The sequence below is a fragment of the Electrona antarctica genome, assembly GCF_951216825.1.
Source record: "Electrona antarctica genome assembly, chromosome: 24".
Taxonomy (NCBI): domain Eukaryota; kingdom Metazoa; phylum Chordata; class Actinopteri; order Myctophiformes; family Myctophidae; genus Electrona; species Electrona antarctica.
The window spans coordinates 19,994,179-20,020,874 of NC_136803.1; the positions used below are offsets into that span (position 1 = coordinate 19,994,179).

The 26,696-nt window shown below is 43.4% G+C and overlaps 3 protein-coding genes across 3 annotated transcripts in view; 2 read left to right on the forward strand and 1 right to left on the reverse strand.

The window, feature by feature from the left end:
* Positions 1-1,048: 1,048 nt before the first annotated feature.
* Positions 1,049-13,163, reverse strand: cyp20a1 (cytochrome P450, family 20, subfamily A, polypeptide 1). Its single transcript, XM_079495658.1, has 13 exons — positions 12,887-13,163; positions 12,327-12,376; positions 10,876-11,042; positions 9,813-9,958; positions 9,038-9,205; positions 8,849-8,927; positions 8,460-8,572; positions 7,852-7,906; positions 5,964-6,084; positions 5,099-5,210; positions 4,923-4,987; positions 3,960-4,049; positions 1,049-1,835 (listed from the first exon to the last, which is right to left on the reverse strand). The coding sequence occupies exons 1-13, from the start codon at positions 12,956-12,958 to the stop codon at positions 1,685-1,687; spliced, it is 1,389 nt and encodes a 462-aa protein (XP_079351784.1). The 5' UTR covers positions 12,959-13,163; the 3' UTR covers positions 1,049-1,684.
* A 450-nt stretch (positions 13,164-13,613) lies between these two features.
* On the forward strand, positions 13,614-26,575 carry LOC306917557 (uncharacterized protein). The gene is made up of 12 exons (XM_079495850.1): positions 13,614-13,765; positions 14,618-14,716; positions 17,656-17,689; positions 19,560-19,640; positions 19,734-19,873; positions 20,508-20,646; positions 22,877-22,951; positions 24,749-24,811; positions 24,896-25,245; positions 25,575-25,679; positions 26,119-26,221; positions 26,341-26,575. Exons 1-12 carry the CDS (start codon positions 13,763-13,765, stop codon positions 26,391-26,393), a joined length of 1,245 nt encoding a protein of 414 aa, XP_079351976.1. The 5' UTR covers positions 13,614-13,762; the 3' UTR covers positions 26,394-26,575.
* LOC306917433 (uncharacterized protein) overlaps positions 13,617-26,696 on the forward strand; it is a 50,866-nt gene continuing 37,786 nt past the window's right edge. Inside the window, exon 1 of the mRNA XM_079495654.1 lies at positions 13,617-13,650. The gene's annotated coding sequence lies outside the window, so the exon portion shown is untranslated. The remainder of the gene's footprint in view (positions 13,651-26,696) is intronic.

A 26,696-nucleotide genomic window follows, 5' to 3' on the forward strand; every position in this document is an offset into this window, starting at 1 on the left:
GCGCGCGCGCTTGTGGTGGCTCACTAGTGTCACACACTGGACATGTGGCGCTACTACAAGGCTCTCCCATCCATCCAATTAATTAAATAATAATTATTATAAATACGGTATATACAGTATATACATAATGTGGTGGCGGCTACTACTACTGCAATGGTCTGGTCTTCTAACGCAGTGGTTGTCAAAGTGGGGTCCAGGGACCCCCAGGGGTCCGCGAGGGAGTTCCAGGGGGTCCCAGAGTCCCCAGCTAAATTCTAGAAAACATAGTTAGGACTGTTATAGTCTGTGTAACTCACTCAAGAGTGTACAAATGTGCACTCTGAGTTAAATTAACATTGAACGATGTCCCAGAGATAGAAATGCCACTAAACGGGGGTCCGTAGCCTAATCCATGTCAAACGGAGGGTCCTAAAATGGTTCAGTCACTGCTAGAGCCTCTTTTCAAATGGGGGTCCGCGGGCTAATAAGGGTCTATTTGGGGGTCCTTGACATGAAAACGTTTGAGAACCACTGTTCTAACGAGCCTTTTTTGTGCTCAATCATAGCATCTTGAAATGGAAGAGTCTCTAAAACTGACTGACTATTCAACACTTTCTATTTACACCCAAACGATGCAATTATTTGCTATTTACAATTACAATTTAGGCATTTAGCACTCTTATCCAGAGCTGCAACTTACAATTATCTCAAATGCAGAGTGAGAGGCAGTTTGTGTAGGGAAAATCAGACCCGTCTGAACCGAGTGGTGCTGTACTGTACTCGTGCTGTAGTACTGTACTACAGCACTGTACTCCTCCCTGGCCTGTGCCTGTGTACATGCGTGTGTTAGGATGTGCAACAGTGACACTTGCTGGTGAAAAATGATAGCATTTTTCCGTGCTCGGACGGACAGACACGTACACATACATACAGACACACACACATTGCTGCGTATTGGAGTGGCACTAGCACCACTCAAAAAGAAGAAAAGTAAAATGGAACAGCAGAAATGCATGGTATGAATCTCGATTCAAATGAAACATCTCACATTAAAATTGAATACAACAAATAGTAGAAAGGTTTATTTATTTTTCTATAAAAAAAAGGGATGTCATGTATAAATCCTGAGTTTGGTATATCAGGTTAATTAGTATACTGTCTATACACCTTTTTTTAATGACACATTTTCATCTGGAATGTGGATGCTAAAAGAGGTCCAGGTTAAACTGTTGTTACGAAGCGCAAAAGCATAAAAACACCAGGTTTCCCCCAATCAAAAAGGTATCAACTCTGAACAAATTAAAATATGACTGGTGGGCTGGTGAAATAATGTGGTTTAAGGCTTATTGGCTGAACAAAGCAACATGTCTTGTGCGTGCATGCACGCACGCACGCGTGCACAGAACCCACAAGCAAAAAAAAAACAATAAGTAAACACAAACTAAAAAAGTGCTATCCGAAATGAAATGTCTTTCTATGTTAAAACAATAGTTAACACTGAAAGCTGTAAATCGTTAATTTCATGACAGAAGTGCAGTCCTTAAACAGAACAACAAAGCGTCTACATTATTAAATCAGAGACACTGACCAAAGAACCTCCACGTTAATGTTTTTCCTCTCAGGGAGAACAGAGAGATTGCTGTTTTAGTAGTTTCCAGAGGTTCCACACTTCCCCACTGGTCAGGAAGTTGGAGGAGGGTCAATTCTATCTTCTTTCACTGACGGTGACCCAGGTGTCATCTTTAGGGGTGGAAACCAGTTCGGATTTCACCTCCACAACTTCACCCTTCAACCGGTGGAGCCTGAGCCGCCGTACCAACGTGCTGAGCAGGACAGCGGCGACAGTGTAGGCGAACCTGACAAGAGACATCAACACATAGTCATGTAGGATGGGACACGCAAGTGTTCTCCCCGTGTCCCCTAGGGTAGGTACCCTCACATGTTCTCCCTGTGGCCCCTAGGGTAGGTACCCTCACATGTTCTCCCTGTGGCCCCTAGGGTAGGTACCCTCACATGTTCTCCCCGTGTCCCCTAGGGTAGGTATACCCTCACATGTTTTCCCCGTGTCCCCTAGGGTAGGTACCCTCACCAGTCACCTGTTCTCCCCGTGTCCCCTAGGGTAGGTACCCTCACATGTTCTCCCTGTGGCCCCTAGGGTAGGTACCCTCACGTTCTCCCCGTGTCCCCTAGGGTAGGTATACCCTCACATGTTCTCCCCGTGTCCCCTAGGGTAGGTACCCTCACAAAAACACATGCAATAATCCTGGTCTCTAAACTGCCTCCCCCTGGCCAGCCGGGGCACCTGACGGAGCGGAAAGAACTGGTTGAAATAACGTGTTCCGTTATTTTACCTCCTGTTTTACCCTCCTGGGAAAGGCCTTTCCCATTTCCCAGGAGGGTGGCTGACATCTCCCTTAGGGATAAGGTGAGAAGCTCAGTCTTCTGTGAGAGACATGGAATTGAGCAGCTGCTCCTTTGCATAGAAAAGAGACCAGTTTGTTGAGGTGCTTGCTTCTGCTGACATAATGCCTCCTGGAGGTCTCCCTAGGGAGGTTTTCCAGGCACGGCCAGCTGGGCAGAACAACCACCAGGTGGGGGGTTATATCTCCACACTGGCCTGGGGAAAGCCTCGGGATCCCCCAGTCAGAGCTGGATAACATGGCCAGAGAAAGGGAATACCTTATACCTCCACAACCAAATTTGGATAAGCGGATGAAGATAGTGAAGAAGAAGAAAAAGTAATGTCATACCTTTTGAGATTTTTTTTAAAAATATGAAATATATGAATTTAAGACAATAAAAGGCTTTTTAAGGACACCCTGTAATTAGGTCACTTATCAAGGTGGTAGACTGGACAGGACAGATTTTATTTATACTCTGTCACGCGACCCTTTTGAGCTTTGTAGATCATCTATTTTCAGTGAAATGTTTTGGCATAGAGAAGGATCAGACCAAGTGCTATATCTTGAGCCACCCCTTACCACTAAACTAATTTACCTTTTTGAGTGGTGTAAACCACTCCTACGACTGGCTTTGTTAGTTTACGTGTCTGTCTGTCTGTCTGTGCTCAAAAAATGAGCATGGTGCATTGTGATTGGCCGGAATGAGACATTACGTCAGTGACCACAGCTGATCAGGCTATATAAGACCTTGCACCACTCAGTTCACACGGATGTGATTTTTATATATAATTTTGAAAAACATTTTAAAATAGTTCAAATAGCCAATCTACAAGCTCACAACGTGTCAATGTAGATCGGCTAGTTCAACTATTTTAAAATGTTTTTCAAGATAGTAAAATATGGCATTGAATTATAGTGATATAGTGTAACGGCCAAGCTACACCAGGCATTTCGCGCACAAAACGTGCGCGTTTACCCCCGCGCGTGCGTTTAATTTAGGTCCAGTCCTATTTAAAAAAAACGCACGCGCGGGTCGCACGTTTAGGGTAAACGCGCGAGAAAAGCCTGGTGTCGCTTGGCCGTGAGGCGCGCCCAAGATAGGGCCACTAGTGTAGACTAGAGCCCTACTGTAGGGGACCCCGATCAACTGAGTATATACGGTCGTGGTTAAGAAGCCACAGTGCACACAAAACTGAGCAGTAAAAAAACAACGTGAATCTCACTCACATGTAACATGTTATTCTACTGCTCTGGGGAAGTTTTGTGGCAGGCTACTGACATTCCGGTGGACTGCTGCAAATAAATCTTTGTTTAAAAAACCCTGCAACGATTAGCTACCCATAACGTTTCTCTTTCAAGTCCCCAGAGGCGCTGCATTGGCTCCCCATCTAGGAAGCTGGGCCTGGGATCGAGCCCCACCAGGCACAGTGCCTCCCCTGTGCAGTTTACACACTCGTTTTCCTCTCCACGTTCTTACCAGCGAGCTGCCTCAATAAATAAACAGAAAGACTCAGACCTCCTAGTTGCATTAAGAAAAACAACCCCAACTCTAAATGTTGTGAGAACGGGCGTTTGTACCTCAGCTCTGGGCATGCTTGGTTTCCAGAGAAACCCAGCAGGGAGAAGCTCTTGCTGGCCGACTCCTCCTCAAATCGATCCGGGTCAAATCTGCGAGTGCGGAGCAGGAGTGTCACAAATTATAAACACAATGTCCATAAATTATAACACAACGTTAATGTGTGGGGGGAGGAGAATGTAGACACAAATTACAATATGTTTTAAGAAGTTATACAATCGTAGCAGTGTTGTTTTTGGCAGCAAATTTCTATTTTAGTTTTAGTCATTAGTCTCTTGAAACGTTTTAGTCACTTTTTAGTCACCTGGAATGTTTTAGTGTTTAGTCTAGTTTCAGTTGACTAAATATCATAAGATTTTAGTTGACTAAATCTACAGTTGATTTAGTCGACTAAAATGTATTTTGGCGGGCCAAAAGCAACGCTCACAACGCGTCGTTGCTTGTTGCGTTGCTTGTAGATTGAGCTTGTAGATCTGCTATTTTCAGCATGCAGCCAAGTGTAAAATGACTTCTTAACATTTTAGTTTAGTTTTTATTTGTTGACAAAATCGACAGTATATTTAGTCTTAGTTTTAGTCATCATAGCTTAGTTTTCATTTAGTTTCAATTTAGTTTTTGTCAGTGGAAAAAGGTAGTCGACGAACATTTTTCGTCTTAGTTTTAGTCGACAAAAACAACACTGAATCATAGGAAGGAGGCACTTGGCTCTCCCAATAGAAACATGCACCATCACTGGATCTAATGAAGTTCATATGGGGCAGAAACGTCATGTTTAAAATGTTCAAAATGTAATACAAAATCTTTCTACAGAGAGAGTGCAGCGCCTCGTTCCTACACGTATCTAGTATCTACTTTAGTTTTTTTTATCGGCAGCAGCTCTTCTCAGGTCGTCTGAAACCTACAAGAACCAAGCAATTAATCAGGAAATACTGTAAATTGTCAAAAGTAATTAAATTCACACCGACCTGTATGGGACTTGAAAAGTGTCTGCATCCTGCAAGACGACTCCTAGTGCATAGATGACTAGAGTCTGGAAATACCGTTAAAAAAAAGCAACACATTAGCATTCATATTATATTAATTATTTACTTAAGCCTTAACCTGGTGATGAGCAGACAAGACAGACGGAGAAAACGGATACCTCTTTGGGGATGACATGCTGATCCACTTTCCCTTCCACTTCCTGAAGGCGGGCTGCGACGGGGGTCAGTTTGGCGGTCCTGACCGTCTCGTTCAGAACCTGCTGGCAGTATCTGGGTCCAGGACAGAAACGCCATCAGAGCAGGGCAACTGAACTGATCAATATTTCACTTTAATGTCTGTATCTTCCTAAACTGGAAGTCAACAGAGTTAATTTTCCAAATATAATAATCCTTCTTCAATCTCATATTTTAGTTTACCGGTACACATTATTATTATTATTAATATTATTGCAACACTTCCCCATGATGTGCTCCTGTAATCACAGGATCATATTTTCTCTGCTTAATGGATTTATTTGACCTTGTACTACTTCATGTCATCTATTTGTAGTGTGGGCGATATATGAACTTCCTCTGGAGACCAACCAGCTAAATGACTCGAACATAAAAGTGTGTATATATTTTTTATTTTGGAGGGAAACAGGGAGTACAATCACTATGTCAGTATGATATTTAATACCTAGAAAATGGGTTAATCTGTGAAAAACCGTCAGCCATGAGCTTTTTAAAAATGTTGTGTGGCCTTGGGTTGTTCTTTGCTTTGCTCATCTATAACCCTCAACTTTAAAGAGCTATTTTGATTTTTGAGTGTTTTAGTACTTTGGTGTTAAAAAATAAAGATTTTCACTATTTTCAACTAGGTTTGAGAAAAGTGAAAAGTGGATATGTCTGGGTTGTATACAACAAGAGTTTATGACTGAATAATAACTTAATCCAGGATCCAGTGGTCGAACACAGGTTATTCCCAACAACAGAAGATGGATGGGCATCGTGGATGGAGGTTTGAACTGTGACTGGTTTTACCTGAGCTGAGGGATCTTGTCCAGAGAAACGGGACCAGAACCCAGAACCTCCTCCAGCTCTTCATACAGCTTTTCCTGAACCTCTTCAGAGGTGGACATGAAGTGGACCGCCCAAACACACACTGCACCAAACAATTAACAATTTACAATTAAGGCCTTTAGCATACATTCTTAACTCATTGAATGCCATCTAGTGGTGGCTTTGAGCAGAGCTTTTGCCAGTAATGCAAAGGCAACGGGAGGTAGTCTTATTTTGAAGGGGCGTTTGGCCGGAAACCGCTGAGTCAAAAGCCGCTATGTCCCTTGATTGTCATTTAATACACCCAAAACATACTTTTGATCAGCGAAATACTAGTGTTTGGATACATCAGACGCAAACCAAGCTTGCATTTTGGTCTAAAAAGTGATTCCGAGATATTTACGTTCTAAGATGCTCCAGTCCGTCCAATAGCAGAGATTAAAATAGGGTGCATTTTTGCATCCCAAAACGCAGTTTATAGTTGAGGGACGCAATAAAACTACTACCTCTGCATCCACGGGATGCACTACTGTACTGTTTTTTATTCTAGTTTATTTTTCTAGCTTTAGTTATAATAATCATTTATTCTTCTGTTTTCTACATGAATATAACCACATTATAACCATATAAAATGAAATGGGAGTTAAATGCTGCAATTTGTAAAAATGGCAAAATATGTTGTTGAAGTGGGACTCATAAAATGTCCCTGGGACTCATCTATTTACATCACTGCAATAGCAAGCAAAAGCCTTCACTTACGGTTTTTTTCCGGAAATGAAAACCGGAGCGAAACCAGAGTGTTACACAGGGAAACTAGACACAGCTGATCACCCGAATGAATTGATATTAAAAAAGGCGTCCTTAGGCGTCAGTGGCAACGGGTACATTAATAGTAAGAGAAATCTATGAAAATCTGGGAACTAAATCGTTACCAAGAAATTTCTTCACCAATGTGTTTCTGTGTTTTAATATTTTTATACAGTGAGTAATCAGCCTTGGAAATCAACAGTTCCCGAGCCATGATGTGGCACATACAGTAGGTCAGGAGCCCAACTTCTGTTTCCATAGAGCGAGGCATAGAGTTGTCCCGATACCATTTTTTTCAGACCGAGTACGAGTATTTAAGTACTTCATTTTTAGTACTCGCCGGTACCGAGTACTTTTTTATTTTCCTTGAGTAACCACTTATTTTACCCCCTTTGTCGCCAATTTAATTTAATTGTCATACCTACACTTGTCAGTTGTCATTTATGCTTGTAGATCGGCTGTTTTTGGCGATTTGCTGCAGTGTTGTTGGGTCAGACATGCTCCCGTTGCATTCGTTCAGCCTAGTGTCAATTGTACCAGTACCAGTATCGGTATCGGAACAACTTTAGCGAGGCAGCTTAATGTACAAGTGCTGTGTACACACCCTGGGGCCTGTCCTGTCCTGGACATGACACTAGTGTGTCATATGATGTACTGTACAAGTACACCCCCTGGACATGACACTGGATAGTAGCAGTGTTGTTTTTGGCAGCAAATGTGATTTTTAGTTTTTGTCATAGTCTCTGGAATAATTTTCATATAGTTTTAGTGCCCTGGAATGATTTAGTCTAGTTTTAGTCGACTAAATATCATAAGATTTTAGTCGACTAAATCTACAGTTGATTTAGTCGACTAAAATGTATTTTCTCGGGCCTTGAAATGACCGATTACAATTCTCACAAAATTAGATTGCATAGGTGTCTGAATCTAGATCTCGATATTTTTTTCGATTAATTGTGCAGCACTAAATCCCAGGGAGGACACTCTCACCTACAAGGCTTCATGTGTTAAGTAATTCAAATGGGGTTTAAGTATTCCTTTAAAAGTGTCAAACTTTACTTACAGTTGGCTGTGATGACACATCCTGCCAGAGTGAACACCATGCTGTCCTCCATGATCTGAAAGGATTCATTATACACTGTCAAAATACTTAATAATTTCTCTGTTGGCTTTCAACTTCAACATTTTGAAGTATAAGTCGTCACATTTGTGATGTGATTGAACCCCACTTTAATACCATTGCATCATTTCACGAAGAAATAACAAGAGCTTGTGAGTAAAATAGCAAAATCTGTGACCCACATTAAAGATGTATTTTTGAGTGGTGCAAACCACTCCAACAACTGGCTTTGTACCCGTGTACCCATGTTCGTACCAAAAAAACGAGCATGGTTGCTATGGTTAGCATGTGACGTGTGTAGTTGCACCACTCAGTTCACACGGGTGTGATTTTTTTAACCCATTTAGACCTGAGGTACGATTCAACAACATATCTGATGATCTAAATCATCGCAGTTTTCTGAATAGATATAGTTTCTATATCAGTGGTGCTCACACTATTTCATGTCAAGGACCCCAGGAATTATATGTAATTGGCCGTGGACCCCCCCCCCCCCCCCCCCCCCCCCAGAAGCAAAGATTTGACTTTAAAACGTTTGCTCTAGTATTCACCTGTCTCTCTGTGAGGCTGGATTGAAGCAAGGCGTCTACAAACACGCTCTGGCTCTGCAGGGCTTTCCTCTCCCTGGTCACAGACAGCAGTACTGACTCCATCTCGGACAGGGCTGGACAACACAAGACGCTCTCGTTAAACACATGTCATGAACCCTAGCCCAACACCGCCAAAGTGCCCTTGAGCAAGGCACTTGAACCCCAGCGGAGCTGCTCAATGGCTAACGGACCGGTATAAGACTGTGGTTGTACTTGTCAGCTCTTAGGTTTTAATGTGTAATCTGCCTTGTCTGTGTGTTTCTATATGCTGTGCGTTGCTGAAAATAATAAAAGAGAGAGAGAGAGAGAGAGAGAGTGATAACAGACGTATTGAACCTCCTCTCACTCACCGCTCTCATAATGTCCCTTCCTGCTGGAGCTCTTCTCCATGGAGCCATCCTGGTAGCCTTTCCCAATCTCTGACCAGATCTGGTGAATTAGGAGCGACAGTCAGGAACAAGGAACAACCCAGTTAAAAAAAAGAATATGACATGTCATATTTGTCAGGTGAAGCAAGCACTGTCTGTTAATTTTCTCACCGCATCGTGGTTCTTGCGGAAGCGCATGACCTCCGCGTCGTCTTTGAAGCGCGGACCCAGGGCCAGCTGGGTGACGGTCTTCATGGAGAGTCCGAGCAGGTGGGCACACAGAGGGGTGTGCTGGCCCTGCGGGAACGACTGCCATTTCTCCACCAGCTCCTCCACCAGCTTAGAGAGAGAGGGAATGCACAAAACAGCAATGATTATCTCATTGCTGAACACTTTGTCATATGACGCATTTTGGGCAACTAGACGGGCTACTTTCGGCACGCTTAAAAGGGGGTGCGTACGCTTTTCAACAACGTTTCGCCCCGCCCCAGGTTGTTTCATTAGGTTGAAATAAAGAGGACGGGGAGCAGAATTATATGGTGTGCGGACATTCCACTTTTTTCTTCATTTGATCATTTTTTGGGGACCAGCATCATATTTAAAAACTGTGGGATGTGCATATCGTTGTCCTTCTTTACATATGAATTACGCTCCAGCTAGGGATAATACTTATTATATGTCAAAACCCACGTCAAAACTGTGTGTGGGGGGAGGAAGGGGAGAATGTTTAGGCCTGTCACAAAAATGCAAAATGATATTATGCTCTATATCTGATTGACATTTATACCACTTAACTGGTGTAAAAGATCAGTTTCTCCAGATAAGGTAAATTGCCGATCACAGAGAGGGTAAATGCCGATTACCGATCAGAGTGAATATCGGTCGATATGGCCGATCACCGATCGCTGGCCGATTATCGGAGCATCTCTAGCTCCAGCCCACCAACCTGGAGGACGAGGTGGAAGTTGTTCTTCAGCGTGTTGTCGATGCCGTTCTCGTACACCTTCTTCCTCATCATGGCCTCTGTGGCCCCGCCCCCCGCGCCCGCCTGGTAACCTAGCAACGACTTCAGCATCGTCTCGAAGGAGTCCGCTGGGGAGGGACGAACAAAAGGAAACGGACGTAGAAACATTTTATATCCATTTCAAAAGAGAACAAGCCACGGGCAAATTATGGTTGTTGTTCTGAAGATAATAAACATGCAGCGTGAATGTTACTTTGCCATGATGTAACTCCAAATATTGGTGAGATATCTCCAATAGTTACTCAGCTGATTCATTGATATATTTATTCCCAACAGTCTCCAGCCCTCAATGGCTTACGTTGCACGCCAGGTGAAACCGCTCTCAAAGTCACTCTTTTACAATATATAAAAGGAGGAAAACAAATCTGATTCTGCCAGACGGCATTCGTATTTTTATTTGAATGGCATTTTTTACTTCCCGTTGTGTTTTACTACAGATCTACTGTACTGGTCCAGTCCAGTCCAGCCCAATTAATTAGTCAACTCAACAGGAAGATGGTTTTGTGATTTTATATATGACAGAATCTGCTTTGATTACAATTTGTATATGTGCTATGAAGACAGTGACTTTGAGAGCCGTTTCATCCATTCATTACAGTTTACACAACCCAAATATCTACCAAAGTCTCATTGTGATTTAAGTACCCATTTAGACCTGAGATCTGTTTCTATGTCAATTTAATTTCATGTCAAGGATCCCCAGAATGATCTGTATTTTGGCAGCGGACCCTCATCGGAAAATATGTTGTTCCAGGCAGGGACATCCCCAGAAGCAAAGATTTGAGTTATAAAAAGTTCGCTGTGAAAGAATATATATTCAAAGATGTGTGGTGTGTGCCACATTTTCAAGATTAAAAAAATAGCTACATAGATCTACAAGCTATGAGCTTGTAGATCTGCTTAAAAAACACCAAAAGGGGTTCCCGTCCAGAATGGGATCGACTGTTTCTCCCGACCAAAAAAATGGTTCACAGTTCACACTCACTGGTCCTGTTGGGGTTGATGTGCTGTCGTAGCTGTTCCACAGAGCCCAGACTGACCACCGGCCGGCCTCCGAACCAGAACGACGCCACGGGTCCAAACTCCTGGTGCAGGCTTAGCAGGAACTCGTGCAGACTGCCCCGGTTCACAATGTCCTGCAGGTTCCCATCCCTGACAAGAGAGGAAACACTGTTCTGAACCACTGTGTTAGAGGGGCAGGGGCTGAAATCCCCTAGGGCACTTTTGGACAAAAATTGCGAAAATAGCAGATCTACAAGCTCACTACATCAACTATTTTCCACCCGTTTCGACTGGTATCAATGGACAAGACCGCAGTTATCAGTTAGGATCAGCACGACTTTTTCAGACGAGTATGGGCATGCTCTGCCGACCCAACGGCTCAGTCGGTAGTTCTCCGTGAGTATTTCGCTTGATAATCACTGATGTCCTGACGGAGGCGCGCAGTGTCTGGTGGCCTTGAGCTACGTGAGGCACCGCCGAGCGAGGCGCTAGCCGAGCGAGTCGCCGTGCCGAGCGTTGCGAAGGCCACCAGACCCGACTCAGCGCCGTCCGAGTTACGTCCCGATAGGCAGAGAATAGTATATATTAGTAGCTCCTAGTTTCCATGCCCCGACAATAGTTGGAAATGACACGTCCACCAGGGGGAAACCTTGACCAGGACATCAGTGATTATCAAGCAAAATACTCACGGAGAACTACCGACTGAGCCATGGGTTGGCAGAGCATGCGCATACTACTCTATGGCGCATACTCATCCGAAAAAGTCGTGCTGATCCTAACTGATAACTGCGGTCTTGTCGGGTGATAACGGTCTTTAGCTAGTGGAGATGCGGTGTACGACATGGATTTCTAAATACATTTGTTCAATGCAAAATACTGTGTTCAAGTTCAGGAGACTTCGGAAAAAATCTATTCTCCTAGAATGCTGGCATGGAAAGAGGGCAGTTGTTTTGCAGACGGGCAAAAGGACAGGATCTGAAGCCCCCTTTGATGTCTATGTGTACACGTCCTTGACTGTACTGTTGTTCTGTTTAACCAGCATGGGCTCCAGACTAAGGCTGCAGCAGTTAGCATGGAATACAGCAACATAGAATCTCATGACTCTAGTCAAGTGTAATGATCATTGATCCCGGGATCCCGGGATGGTCTTTTAGATCTTAGGTCTTTTAGTCCCACTTGAACAACGTTGTTTTGGCATTTTTACAAATGAGTCACTATAAATAAGATAACTAAGAACTAAGAATATCGCATGGATGCACCTGGGACGTATCCTCAGTGATGTATCGCAAGGTCATGAGCAAAAAGTATAGAAAAGGATAGTTGCAGCCCTGTTTTCAATTAATTAAATCCAACCAAACACTACTTCATAACACCATGTGTTAACTTACATTCCCACCCTGATAAGAATATGAATCAATAATAAAGTGAACTTACTTCTCATCTGTGGGGTTGAGACCTGGAATGCCAGAAGCACGCCTGGATGACTGGAATGGTGAGCAGATAAAAGAGCCACAATGGAAACACATTCATTTAAAAATAAATGCAGGCCTATATGTTGCAGTGTATGCTCTGTAACCATATGCATTTTATAAGAAAAACCCTAACACATTAAATAAAAATGTGAGCATGCAGACTATGCTGACATATGGAAGAGGTTCAACTGATTTGTTTGTAGACGAAATATTATGTAAACGACTCCAGAGAAGTCTCACACACGCACGGACGCACGCGCGCGCGCACACACACACACAACTTATCTCTCTCACTGACACACATACATACAGTACAGTAGGCTATATATGGGTCACAGGGTCAGGACGTTTCTGTTACATTTCAACAGATGATGAGCACACCAGATAATGATAAAACATCTGTTTTGGGTTTCCAGATGTTAAAGTTCCATTACAAACCGTTTTAGACACAAAGCAGTAGCAGGGGGTTCGTTTGTTTGCTATCAGGCTAACTACACTGCTGTTATTGTTTCACGAACTTACCGGATAAAGATAGAGAACCGCACCAACCAGAATGACAACAAATGTCACAGCGAAGATGGCAAAGTCCAGCATGGTTTATAAACAAAGTACAACGTTTTATTAACTCTTAATTAGTGCAGGACTATAAGGAGTAGGACTTTCACATGGTCAGATGACTGTTACCACGTCTACGCACTCTGCAAGTTAGTCACTAATCCATCTCTCCGAGTTCAACTACACGGACTAGTAGGAACCTATTTCCTCCCAGATCAGCCATGGAGTAAGACAGAGTTACGACAACTCCGTTCACTTCATGGGGCTTCAGTCCAATGGCGGCTCTCCTACATAGACTTCTATTGGCAAAGAGCAAATGGGGACAAGTCCTGGAGCGCAAATTGGCAGAAATACAGGCAACAGCTCAGCTTTAATGATCTTAAATACCATTTTAGATTGTTTTGTAGTAATAGTACAACATAAACATTACAAAGACTTTAGTTGTCACTGTACAATACTTTTAAACAGTTGTCATGTTGCACACGTGCCTTAAAATAGCTCTTGTTTGCGCCGCCCTCGTTGAAAACAATGTATTTCCAACTCCAGCTTGTCCCCGTTCAGGCTGCATGAACAACAGCAGCGCTCAGTTTTCTGCCCCCTCAATGTCGTAACTCTGTCTTAGTGTCTTACACTACTCTATGGCTTTGTTTTCCTCCGAAGTGGTGGAAAGCCTGGTGGACGAGGTTAATGGCTTTGGCAGCAAGCAGCAGCAGATACAGCTAGAGCAGTTCGTTTCATGTCCTGTCCTAGTAAACTGTATCTAGCATCTAACTCGCTAAAGTGTGTTACTTGCCGGGAAGACCTCGATCCACACCAGGAATCAGGCTCAAGAGAGAAGAGGCTATGGTTTGTATTTGCAAAACAAATCGCAAAACGCTAACCCGGAACCCGCCAAGGTCCAAGCTACTCATTCGCTGATAGTTTCGATCGAGTTTATTTAATAATTGGCAAATTATATTCAAGCCGCCACCTAAAAGTGCCTATACGCAGGCCGATATGGCCGTCAGGACTTGCAGGACCTAGCTCTGGTCCATAGCCCTAACCCGGACCAGAGCCAGTCAGGAGGACCCTGAACCTGCTCTCTCCTTGGCCGAACAGGCTGATTCCTTCCATCCACCTTTCATAAAGTGTCTGCCTGGTTACCAAAAAAAACACAGTGGGCGCCAAAACAGTGCATGGAATACTGGGCAGTGGGCACCAAAACATGTGCATGGAATACTGGGCAGTGGGCACCAAAACAGCCCAGCCAGCACGCCGACGTGGGAGCCAGGTGGGATAACTATATGGGACCCATATGGAAATCTCACCTGGGTTGCCCGTGTGGGCTTTAAGTGGGTTCTACCTGGGTCCCACCATGGCAATTTTATGTGGGCCTAACTGGGCTAGCCCGTGTGGGCTTTAAGTGGGTTCTACCTGGGTCCTAGGTGGGCCCCACCCCTATGGCCCCACCTTGGCAATTTATGTGGGGCTGACATGGGTCCCTAGTGCATGGAATACTGGGCAGTGGGCACCAAAACAGTGCAACCTGAGAAGTCTGGGAAAGAAATGCACATCCCCAACCCAAACTTGGGCAGGTGCTGAGCGAGGAGTATAGCCTATAAGTGAGGGTAGCAAATATATTAAAGTCTTAACTCATGTTGATTTAGGTGATGTAATGGTGATTCAAAAAAATTAGACTTATTTGATCCCACACTATAGGATGGAAAACATGGAAGTGGAACCTGCAGCCCGTCATCCCACCCAGAATCGACGGCAAAATGTGCCACAGAATCAGATGATGAAGAAACCCGAGGCGGGGTAGGTTTTCTCACAATGCAGGTGTTCTGATTAATTCTAATTTCAATAATAATAATAATATCCATAATTAATATAATAATAATTACTATTCTATTAATACACACACACACACACCAAAGTCAAATTTGTAATGGAATATCAGTAATTCTATGGCTAGTTTTCCCTGACGCTGTTCTGATGCCTGGGGCAGCAGTGCTAGTGGCATAGGGCTTTAAGCAACTAGTCGACTAGTAAATCCACTAGTCGACCTTGTTGGTACTAGTTGACTAGTTTTGTTTTTACATAAAAAATAAATAAATAGGTAGGCCTAGTTAAACAACTAGCCGACTAGTAAACTAGGCAGCTAGTCAACTAGTAAAAATCACACCCGTGTGAACCGAGTGGTGCAACTCCCCTCTCCCCCTGCCCCTCTCTCTCTATCTCTCTCTCTCTCTATCTCTCATTAGCAGGCAACAGTGCAGCACTATATCTCTCTCTCTGTTTCTGGCACAACAGCGCCACCTTTGCCCCTACTGGTACTCTAAACATAGTCCCATAGTCCCGGACATTGCTGTTCCTTGGAGTGGTTGCACCACTCAAAAATCACTAGAAGTGAAAGCTCTAGCATGAGCCTTTGGCCCATGGTACCCTAAACTACCTTGCCGCTCAAGTGAGCCCATTATTGGCATCATTTTTATACAAAGACAGATGACATCCATTTTTCTTTTCTTCTATTTTTCTCCCAATTAACTTTTTTGCTGCTATCTACGTTTATAAACGTAGCTAGGCTATAGAGCGTCGCAGTCCCGCCTCCTACCCGGGACCAGGAAATGAAATCCAATGCATTATTCTCATAGACATTTCGTAAAGTATTTATTTAAAGACGGTTACGCCGCGGACAAAGCCAACTCGAGTCGTGACAACTCATGACAACACAAACAATATTTTGGACCAAACAAATAATTAGAAAGAAGAAAAAAACGGCAGGTTACAACACTTTTTTTGTTGTTTTTCTTCTTTCTAATTATTTGTTTGGTCCAAAATATTATTTGTGTTGTCATGAGTTGTCACGACTCGAGTTGGCTTTGTCCGCGGCGTAACCGTCTTTAAATAAATACTTTACGAAATGTCTATGAGAATAATGCATTGGATTTCATTTCCTGGTCCCGGGTAGGAGGCGGGACTGCGACGCTCTATAGGTACCTAATGGTACGTACATGTTCATAGATAACCGTATACTCCATGTATGAAATCGGCGCCCGTCAATTTACCTTTTAGCATTGCTCCGGTTACTATGGAGAGCCTCCGTCCCCACCAGCTATGGGATTTAAAAAAGTCCAGCTCCATTGAGCCTCCATTATAACAGGATTTTCAAAGCGCTGTATCTCTAATCCATGGTGAGCCGTCGCGCATCCCGACGATCATTTGTGAGTTTGTATCGCATCGCTGAGCACATGTAACTGTTTGTAATGATAGCTAAGGGGTATGAGCTACTGCTAACGATGACTGCTCACAACAACAGCCCCCACCTCCCTGAATAACCCGGAAACTAAACAAGGATAGTAGAGTTGGAGTGGACGGGTGGCATTCGTTAGGTGTGCTTATGCTACCACCTAGCGTCAGTAATTGATTTAAGTCGTTAATGCCAATTTCCCCCATGTGTATAGTTCCCTTCACTGCTGACCACTACAGTACTGTTTGGTCTGGGGAGGGTGTAGACATCCACTTGTCTCCTCTGATACACATGTCGGCAGCCGCTTCTGTTCACCGGGAGGGTATAATGTGTGCGGAGCAGCGGAGGAACACACTATCCTTCCACTTCCACTGCTCCCCACTATATAGGCGCCTCAGCCAACCTGTAGGAGTCGCAGACATGCAGCGACAGAGAATGGTCTCACCTGCAGACAATTGTTTGTTGGAGCACCCAACCAAGCGTCAAAAAACGAACCGGGGCAATTTTAATGCAGTCACACAACGCAACGCAACGCGGGCAGTGGAGCCACCCTTCATTGATTAAAAAGGGAACATTCCCTGATGGTGACGGAGACGCGACGCTGACACGCCCGGTGGAGCCCTGGTGTAAGGGGATTTGCCTCACAACTGTTGGCTGAAGTCAATGTTCTACAATTAATTAATAAGGAACTACACTGGAACTCCAGGCTCTTTATTTTTATGTCCACAGAGTTGTCAGCTTGTACCACACTCCTTCATTACTTACTTTACTTATGCCTATCGCTCCTTTTCATGGAGCATAGGCCGTTGACTACAGTTCGCCAGACTCCTCTATCCTGGGCCTTCTTTTCCAGCTGTTTCCATGTCAGTCCACACTGCTTGATGTCAGTCTCAAGGTCCCTGCGCCAGGTGTTCTTCGGCCTCCCTCTCTTTCTTGTGCCTTGCGGGTTCCATCTAAGGGCTTGTCTTGTGATGCTGGTATTGGGCTTCCGAAGTGTGTGGCCGATCCATCCCCACCTTCTTCTCTTAATCTCCTCTTCCACTGGTGGTAGCCTCGCTCTCTGCCAGAGGTCATTATTGCTGATGGTGTCTGGCCAGCGAATGCTCAGAATTCTCCTCAGGCAGCTCATAGATATCAATAATTAATAATCTTTATCCAACCATGGCAGGCTGCTGTTTTTTTTTCTTAAGAGTGCTGCTGCTTTGGTTGTGTATTATATTTTTGTAGATTAAACTAGTTATAGCATTCAGTGTGTCAGCATATCTTTAAGTCTATAATTTAACAAGTTCCTCTGTCATACATCATGTAAAGAGAACTTTAACTTAATCAGCAACAGTAGCATTTGAGGCATGTCTCATTTGCCTCATGCAGGGCAGGGGACATGGTGGATGAGCACCATTTAAGATGTGGAGGACAGGGATGAAAGGCCACACCTCTGTTTAGCCTCATCCTGTCACTAATGCTTGTGTCTCTCTCCTCCATGTGGGTTAATTCTCACCATTGACAGAGAAAACAACAGATGAAGCGTTCTAGTGAGATGGGTAAATTCTGGCTCCACACGGTGATGGTACCGCCACCAATGATGAGGGATGAAGGCAGCAGCGACTTGGATGTCATTGCCTCATTTGTCAGCTCATCATGGGCTTGTTGGCATTTTCACCAAGTGGGGTTTAATGATGTGCCGCCCATGGCTGCAGAATGTGTGGGTCAGTGTTTTCCACTGATTGAAAGTATGTGCAAGATATGGGACATGGTCTTGCTACAGTCCTGTATTGTACTGTATAGAGCGCCGCAGTCCCGCCCCCTACGAGGGCCCAGGAAATAATTCCCCGTTCATTTTCCCCATAGACATTTCAAAAAGTATTTATTTAAAGACCTTTTAAGCCTCGTACAAAGCCAACAAGAAGAAGAAAAAAACGGCAGGTTACACTTTTTTTGTTGTTTTTCTTCTTTGTAATTATTTGTTCGGCACAAAATATTGTGTGGTATGTCAACTTAAACGTCTTTTTGAAAAGCTTATGGGGAAAATTAACGGGGAATTCACTTCTGGGTCTCTCGTTGTCATGAAAGGGCGTGGGACTGTGACGCCCTATATAGCTCCAGTTCATGGTTTGAAATGGTTCTTGGCTATTAAACTGAACAACCTTAGAAATGCCAACGTTTTAGAACAGAACAATGCCACAGCATCTCTAACGTTCCTGGCAACTGTTGTGCTGGGAACACGGCAAAGAGCACGAACAACTTTTAATCAGCTTGGCATGATGGCAGACAACCATGCATCTGCTGTGATGATGGCCGGTGAATAGGCCTACTCTTAAACCATAGCAATCTTCAACTGCAGTGCACTTTTCATGCTGGCTGATGGCTGCGTGAATACATATGTCTTCTTGTGTTTATCACAAATATTTAAAACACTGTTTACCTGTTTTTGAACAGTGTTCCATTCTCCTCACCCAGTTGCTTGTGTCATACTGGTTTGGTTGGAGTGATTGTGTGATGATCTTTGATCTCCCTTGCTCCTGAATTCTACTCAACTCCTTGTTTCTTGGTTTACCAGAGTAATTTAAACAATCCAGACAGTTAACCTTATTTTTTTACTGGACTGCCGTCGGTAAAATGGTGCATTTATATAGCGCCTTTATCCATACATAGATTGTGCATTCCATTCACACATTCACCCGCACATTCATACACCGATGGCGGCGGAAACCATGCAAGGCATCAACCTGCACATCAGGAGCAATTAGGGGTTCAGTGTCTTGCTCAAGGACACTTCGACACTAACTCTGGGGGAACCCGGGTTCGAACTGGCAACCTTGCGGTTACCATCCAGCCACTCTACCCCTGAGCCACCACCGCCCCAGTAACCATGCAGATCATCTGGTCCTGTGGATGGGTGTGATGAACGCAGGCCATCATTGGAGCTGGATTCCTGTCGCATAACTCTGGACATATGTCTGGTGTTGCAGAGGACGCCTGTTCATGTTCCCTCTTGTCTTTGAAAGCACAAGTGAGGATGTTGGCTTTCTAATTGTTGTTCAGTGGACAAAGGACCTGTTAAAATGCACATTTGAAATGTGTATGATTATACATTATTGTATCATTGTATCCCCTCAAAAACGAGATGGTACATCTCAAGGAGGGGTTCAGAATAAATAATTTCAATCCTGGAGTTATACGGTACATGCTACCGCAATGTCCACCTTCATACAAGTTTCCTATACATGTGTTTAACTTGTCCACAGGGTGCCCATGTAAGAGGGTTCTCATTGGGATTACCCTCTTAGTGTTTAAACAATAAATCGCCATATAGGTGATTGGATGTGATCACTTGTCAATTGCTTGTAAGCCGCTGTTTCAAGCTTTATTTGCATAGATGCTTTGAATTTATATGCTGCTTTGCTTTCCCAGTCTTCACTAAAGGCACATCGAAGACGATTGCTTCTCTGTCCAGCATGTTGCACTTGCAGGGGGTCACTGAGCCAATCCTTGGTAAGTTAAAACCCAGTTCCTGGTATTATATCATATCCAACTGATCTTAATGCTGAGCCACTTTAATCATGCTCGTTGTGTATGCATGCACAGGCCTTCGGTACGTGTGGGAGTACCGCAGCCCCACTACATCTGTCCCACCACACTACGAGTGCAAGCTCTGTGGCGTGTCCCGTTCACAAAGTGATATGGTGGACCATATTCAAAGCTGGAAACATTGCTTCAACTACTTGGTTAGTGTGACACTTCCTACATCATTTGGTTGCGTTTCCTTTTTTTAGATAGGATTTTGAATTTTACAACTTGACAACAAAATCACACACACACTAACCCCCTCTTGTAAACGTCCCTATTGTAAATAAGAAAAGAAAAATCACACCCGTGTGAAGTGAGGGGCGCTAATATTAAAGTCTAACACATGTCGATTAGGTGATGTAAAACAAACGGTGCAAACACAAACATTAAACGCTGTTAACAATAAAGAGACAATATGACGTAAATGACACATTATGACGTAAATTTTCCCTTCATTGTCATTGGCATTTACAAAACAAACATTGAGCTTAAGACACATTAAGCCAGTGTATAGGAGGGGCTAGCGCCCCTCAAAAATACAGGTCAGCGTCCCCAATGTTGGTGCGGTGTTGTTGTGTTCACAGAAGCGTGTACACCCAAATAAGATCACATGTGAATGCCATTATTGTTAATGGTATTTAATGTTTGTGTTAGGGACAAGCTGACATACATTTTCCCTTCATTGTCAATGGCGTTTTTAAAACAAACATTGAACTAAAAACAAACCTGTATCCCTCAAAAGAATCCAGGTCTACGTCCTCAATGTTGGTGCGGTGTTTGTTGTGTTCACAGAAGCGTGTATACCCAAATACGATCACATACGTGTATGAAGAGCTTGAAGATTCCCAGGAAGACTCTGCCATTAAGAAGAGCATTAGAGAGTTTGCAGCAGAGGTTGAGCAGCTTGATGGAAGGGGTGAACTCAAGATAGGTACGTTCTGGCTCCACGCGGTGATGGTACCGCCACCAAATGACGAAGGCAGCGACTTGAATGTCATTGCCTCATTTGTCAGCTCATCATGGGTTTGTTGGCATTTTCACCATTCCTGAGATTCCCTCTCAGAAGTGGGGTTTAACCCCCATTCTGGGCGGGAACCCCTTTGGTGTTTTAAAGCATTGTTATACTTTAGCTATTGAAAAATAGCAGATCTACAGGCTCATAGCTCGCCGCTACGAGCTTGTAGGTCTGCTATTTTTTAAAAATCGTGAAAATGTGGAGCAAATCTTTGAATATATATTTTTTCAGTGTGAACGTTTTTAACTCAAGTCTTTGCTTCTGGGGGGGACACTGGAACAACATATTTTCAGATGGGGGGGGGGGGGGGGGGGTCTGCGGCCAAATACAGATAATTCTGGGCGTCCTTGACATGAAAAAGGTTGAGTACCACTGACATAGAAACATGGGGTTTTTCAGAAAACCTTTAGGATTTAGAAGACATTTTTTAAGAATCGTCCTCAGGTCAAAAAGGGTTAAATGGTTCTTGACTGAACAACCTTAGAAATGCCAACCTTTTAGAAACAGAGCATACCTATTTGCACACACCTCGACAGTGGGTACAGGGCCAATAAGGCAATTATGGAAGGAGGTTGGGCCCGCACACCATTCTTTTGGTAAAGAATGACTTTATTGAATAAATAAACGACAACGTTTTAGAACAGAACAATGCCACAGCATCTCTAACGGTCCTGGCAACTGTTGTGCTGGGAACACGACAAAAGAGCACAAACTAATTTGAATCAGCTTGGCACGTTGGCAGACAACCATGCATCTGCTGTGATGATGGCTGGTGAATAGGCCTACTCTTAAACCATAATCTTGACTTCAACTGCAGTGTACTTTTCATGCTGGCGTTGGTGTTTAAATAATAAATCGCCGTATGTGATTGTATGTGAACCTTGTGGTATCACTTGTCAATTGCTTGTAAGCCGCTGTCGAGCTTTATTTGCATCTATGCTTTGAACTAGGGATCGACCGATTATCGGCAACGGCCGATTATCGGCTTCGATATTCATATGTTGTATTAATATCGCTATCGGTGCAAAAAAATAATAATCTACTTTTTTTCTCATAAATGAACCAACCACTCTCATTGAAAAATCGGTAGAGCACGGTTGTAAGCAGAGCCATAGAATAGAGTATAGAGGGTATGCGCGTGACATCATCATCAAACCCGGAAGTTATGCAGGAGCCTACTGAGTGTCAAAAAACTACTTTCTGGCCTTGACAACCCATGCATCCAAACATAAAAAGTCCTATCTGATTGCATTAAACAACGTTAAACAATGTTAAACTCACTTTGCATGTTGCTTTGCCTCTCGATTTGCCACTCGATGTGCCATTCACTTTAAGCATGCGCATACCCTCTATAGACAGTTACGACATTGGGGGGGCAGAAAACAGCCTGGTCACGTGGTTCATATACTCCAATGCCTTCCGTAACTTCCAGTTACCAGTAGAAGTCTATGTAGAAGAGCCGCCATTGGACAGTCAGTATTAATTTCTAATTCATATTTAGTTGCCAATAATTGAACTGTAAGTCATTATTGCTATAAAATACAAATTCTACATTCTACAAAAAATTGGCCAGTAGTTACAATGGTGGGGCCAGTAAAAACAACAAGGTCACATGGCTTTGGGGAGTTTGGGCAGCAGATCTACAAGCTCTCAACATGTCATGCCGCAATGCGTTGTGGGCTTGTAGATCACCTATTTTGATCAATATTAAAAAAAATAAACAGATTTTAATTCTTTTTCTTTTTCAAAGGTTCGAATCCTGTACATTAGAACGAAGCTTTGAATTGTTTTTTTGTGGGTCAGCCCTACTGTAAACACAGCCTGCACGTCATACAGTACCATGTTGCATATGCTGCTACAGTTCATGTTTGCACTTGAATAGAAAGAAAATTGATGGGAAAGTGTTAGAGAAACAATGTTGGTGCTTTTTGCACTTCTTTTTTATAAGCAATAAATGTCCTCCAATGCATTTAAAGGAATTCTTGTGTTGGAATTTATGTTACTGTAAAAACTGTTCAACTTAAATTCATATCGGCTCATAATATCGGCTATCAGGCTCTTTTGATCTCCACTAATTGGTAATCGGCCATATCGGCCAAAAGACCTTTGAACTTCTTTGTACTTATATGGTGCTCTGCTTTCCCAGTCTTCAATAAAGGCACATCCATCAAGTCGTTTTCTCTGTTCAGCATGTTGCAGGGGGCCACTGAGCCAATCATTGGTAAGTTAAAACCCAGTTCCTGGTATATCATATCTAACTGATCTTTGCTGAGCCACTATAATCATGCTCGTTGTGTATATGCATGCACAGGCCTTCAGCACGTGTGGGAGTACCGCAGCCCCACTAAATCTGTCCCACCACACTACCAGTGTAAGCTCTGTGCCGTGTCCTGTTTACAAAGTGATATGGTGGACCATATTAAAGGCTGGAAACATGGCTTCAAATACTTGGTGAGTGTGACACTTCCTACATCATTTGGTTTGCGTTTTCTATTTTTAGATTGGACTTTGAATTTTACAAATTGACAACAAAATCAAAAGAGAATCGGACCCGTCTGAAGTGAGTGGTACTGTACTGTACTTTACTGTAAAAGCCCTCCTCCCTGGCCTATCTGTGTGTTAGGCTGTGCAACAGTGACACTTGGTGGTGAACAAACGCTATAACGCTATTTCCGTGCTCGGACACAGCCAGGGACACGGGGACAGACCCGGGGACACAGCCACACACACAGCTGTCTATAGGAGTGGTTAAAAAATACAGGTCAGCGTCCTCAATGTTGGTGCGGCGGTGTTGTGTTCACAGAAGCGTGTACGCCCAAATACGATCACATGCGAAGAGGAAGATGCCCAGAACGACCATGAAATTAGGAAGAGCATTACATAGCTTGCAGCAGAGGTTGAGCACTCTGAGGGAAAGGGTCACGTCAAGGTGAGTGGCACCAGGATCAAAGATGTTTTTGCTTGTCTACTGCTAGTTTGTTTGCAGCCACATGCACAGCATTCAAATGTAGCTTAAATATTTATAACAATACACTATTATGATAAGGCCCCCTCTCCTTTGGGCTATTTTCTGTGACAGTACATTGCTGTCACAGTACATTGCACATGCGGTACCAGTCCTATAACTATTAGGTGCAGTGGGTGCTATTAATACAGCGCCTAGGGAGCAGTTAGGCGTTACGTTTTTTTGCTCAGGGACACTTTAACACATGGACTCGGGCCAGAGGGGACGAACTAGCTATGGCCGCCCGATAGACTTCAGATGTCAACATTATGACTTGCTCTAAACTATTCAAGTCAAAGTGCAGTAACTCCAGGGGGGGGGGGGGGGGGGGGGGGGGGGGGGCTTGATCAGAAAATATACTTTATGTTGCTTACACATTAATTACTGTATATAACAATGATTTCAACCAATCCTGATTCCTTTCTGGTGATTTTAGATTATCTTCAAAGAGCCCTGCGATGTCCCTGCCTTTCAAGGACCCCGTAAGTCGCTGTCATTCAAGGGACCATACCAGTGTTTTTGCCCTTTGACTACAATTCATTTCACTTAATTCAAATATCACTTTTTTTGTTTTGTTGTGATAATCCTCCCTACTATAGAGTGTTCTGACCATATAAGGCATTCCTCCCTGTCCCCAGTAAACCCCTGGGGGGGGGGTCAAAAAACCTTAGGTTTTGTTTTTGCCTAGGTGGCCCAGCCTCTAGTGTCATGAACAAGACACTGAACTCTTGCTCGTGTGTGTGTGTGTGTGTGTGTGTGTGTGTGTGTGTGTGTGTGTGTGTGTGTGTGTGTGTGTGTGTGTGTGTGTGTGTGTGTGTGTGTGTGTGTGTGTGTGTGTGTGTGTGATGCATACATTTAAAAAAACTGCTTTGGAAAATTGTTGATGGTGCCATAATATCGGATTTGTTGTCAATGGGCTAAAACATACGAAAACACTCCCAGTCCTTTTAAGCGTTTTTATTGTGAAATGGTTCAGATGCCAAGATTATTCGGTTTCTCTCTGGTCTTTTTTAGAGTTTTCTTTTCCTACAATGAAACCCTCAATGGGTGGGATGGGACCGAATGGACCAAGATCAGGTCTGTATTTTCTCTAAGTAAGTATGTTCCTCTGAGCCTTTCTCCCACATTGCATGAGTACATTTAAACATTGGAATCTTACAGGGGGCAGGCTTCCTGAAGAGTTTAAAATGGCTGGGCGTCGAGAACCGTGTTTTGGTGGCTATGCAGCCAGACCAGATGTCCCAAACCTCGATATGGCTAAAAAAAGACGCATGGGCCATCACCATGGGGGTGGAGATGGTTTTGGACGTGATTGCAGAAGAGATGACTTTGGCATGAGTGGTCGGCAGGTTGATAGCCCAGGAAGGCGTTTTCCGGATGAGTTCAGAGGCAGCCAAATGGGGAGTAGCTTGTTGGAACGGCCAACAGACAGGACAATGGATCGGCCAGGCTCGATGGCGCAAGCAGATCCAGACTCGAGCAGCCTCCCGGCAACTTTGCTCAATTACCTGGTACGTGTGTTATTATAAATGCTATAACCCATTTAGGCCTGACGTCGAAATAAAAAAAAGTCTTCTGAAAGAATATATATATTCAAAGATATGTACCGCATTTTCACGATTTTTCAAAAATAGCAGAACTACAAGCTCGTAGCGTGCCACTCGGTGGCGCGCTATGAGCTTGTAGATCTGCTATTTTTCAATAGCTAAAGTATAACATAATGCTTAGTTAAAACACCAAAAGGGGTTCCCGCCCAGAATGGGATAAAGATGGCTTCAGTGTACATAATTTGTGGTTCATGAATATAACTGTATTTGTTGTTTGTGTGGAATGTGTCCAGGATACCGTCCGAATAGAAAATGAGAGCGATGCCCAAATTGTGCTAAAGGTGCTAAAGAAGTTAACCGATGTGCTGATGGATTACCGGCTGAGGAGTGTAGACACGGTATGAAACGTTTCTAATGCAGGACACTTCAAAGGGCACTATACGGACGGCTGCAATTCAAAACTGGCCCCCGTAAAATCTGACCCCACCACCCACCCCTTTCCCCCCCTCACTGTATATGTTTTCTTTTCCCCTTTTACCTCCTTTAGGATGATGATTTCCTTTTTTTCTATATAGAAGTGTATAAGACTGTATATTTGTATGTCTCTAAATGTTATGATAATTGAACATAACTTGTAAACAAGTGTAATGCGAGTTGTGCTTGAAATGTACTGTAATTCTGCAAACTGTTAATGAATACATCAATCAATCTGCTCCAGATACCAAGAACAGTGTCATAGGAGCATGTGCTCTAACCATAGGCATTTTAATCAGAACCAAAACGGAATGGAGTGAAAATGTCTACTAAATTGCCAATGGTTTTCCTTGAGTGTTGCAGGTTCCTAGTGTGAGCAGCAGTTCACCAGTGAGTTCCCTGGGCTACTCGTCGCCTCCTTCCAGAATGCCCGGTGCTGCAGATCGCTACTCAGGAGGCCCCTCAGGTATGTAAAGCATTGTCTTTTTGCAGATGTCTGCACGGTTACAATTGTACCGTAACCAAGCATATCATTATGGAATCGTCAAGTCACATTTAACTTTTCATTATAATTTGTCTTTACAGGTCCATCAAGGTACTCGGGCGCCCATCAAGGTTCTACAACTGAAATAGTTTGACTAATTGGATGACTGCCACAAGAATAAAAATCAAAACAATTGTTAACATGATTAAAATTCACATTTGAGTTCTGACATGAACAGTAGCTGTGCCATGTTGTCTTTTACTTTATATTCACATGTTTTCTAATGTGTGTACTTTGGACATTTGTAGTTGGAGACATTGTTATAAAAAATGTGATGCACACTTCCCTATTTGGAATAATTGTAAGGTGTAGGCCTATAAAACCCTTTTCCCAAGACTTTCTTTTATTAAAATACAAAAAATAAAAAACTGACTTTGTTCCATACAGTGAATGCAAA

What these genes read in the sequence shown, in the direction of transcription:
- cyp20a1 (XM_079495658.1), bottom strand. Translation starts at nt 12,958, where the DNA reads ATGCTGGACTTTGCCATCTTCGCTGTGACATTTGTTGTCATTCTGGTT. An exon ending in TCCGCAAGAACCACGATGCG is followed by an intron (nt 8,928 to 9,037) that starts GTGAGAAAATTA and finishes CTAATTCACCAG; the next exon opens with ATCTGGTCAGAGATTGGGAA. An exon ending in ACTTTTCAAGTCCCATACAG is followed by an intron (nt 4,050 to 4,922) that starts GTCGGTGTGAAT and finishes CCGCACTCGCAG; the next exon opens with ATTTGACCCGGATCGATTTG.
- LOC306917557 (XM_079495850.1), top strand. An exon ending in GAAGCGTTCTAGTGAGATGG is followed by an intron (nt 17,690 to 19,559) that starts GTAAATTCTGGC and finishes TTGCTTTCCCAG; the next exon opens with TCTTCACTAAAGGCACATCG. An exon ending in GGCTGAGGAGTGTAGACACG is followed by an intron (nt 25,680 to 26,118) that starts GTATGAAACGTT and finishes TGAGTGTTGCAG; the next exon opens with GTTCCTAGTGTGAGCAGCAG.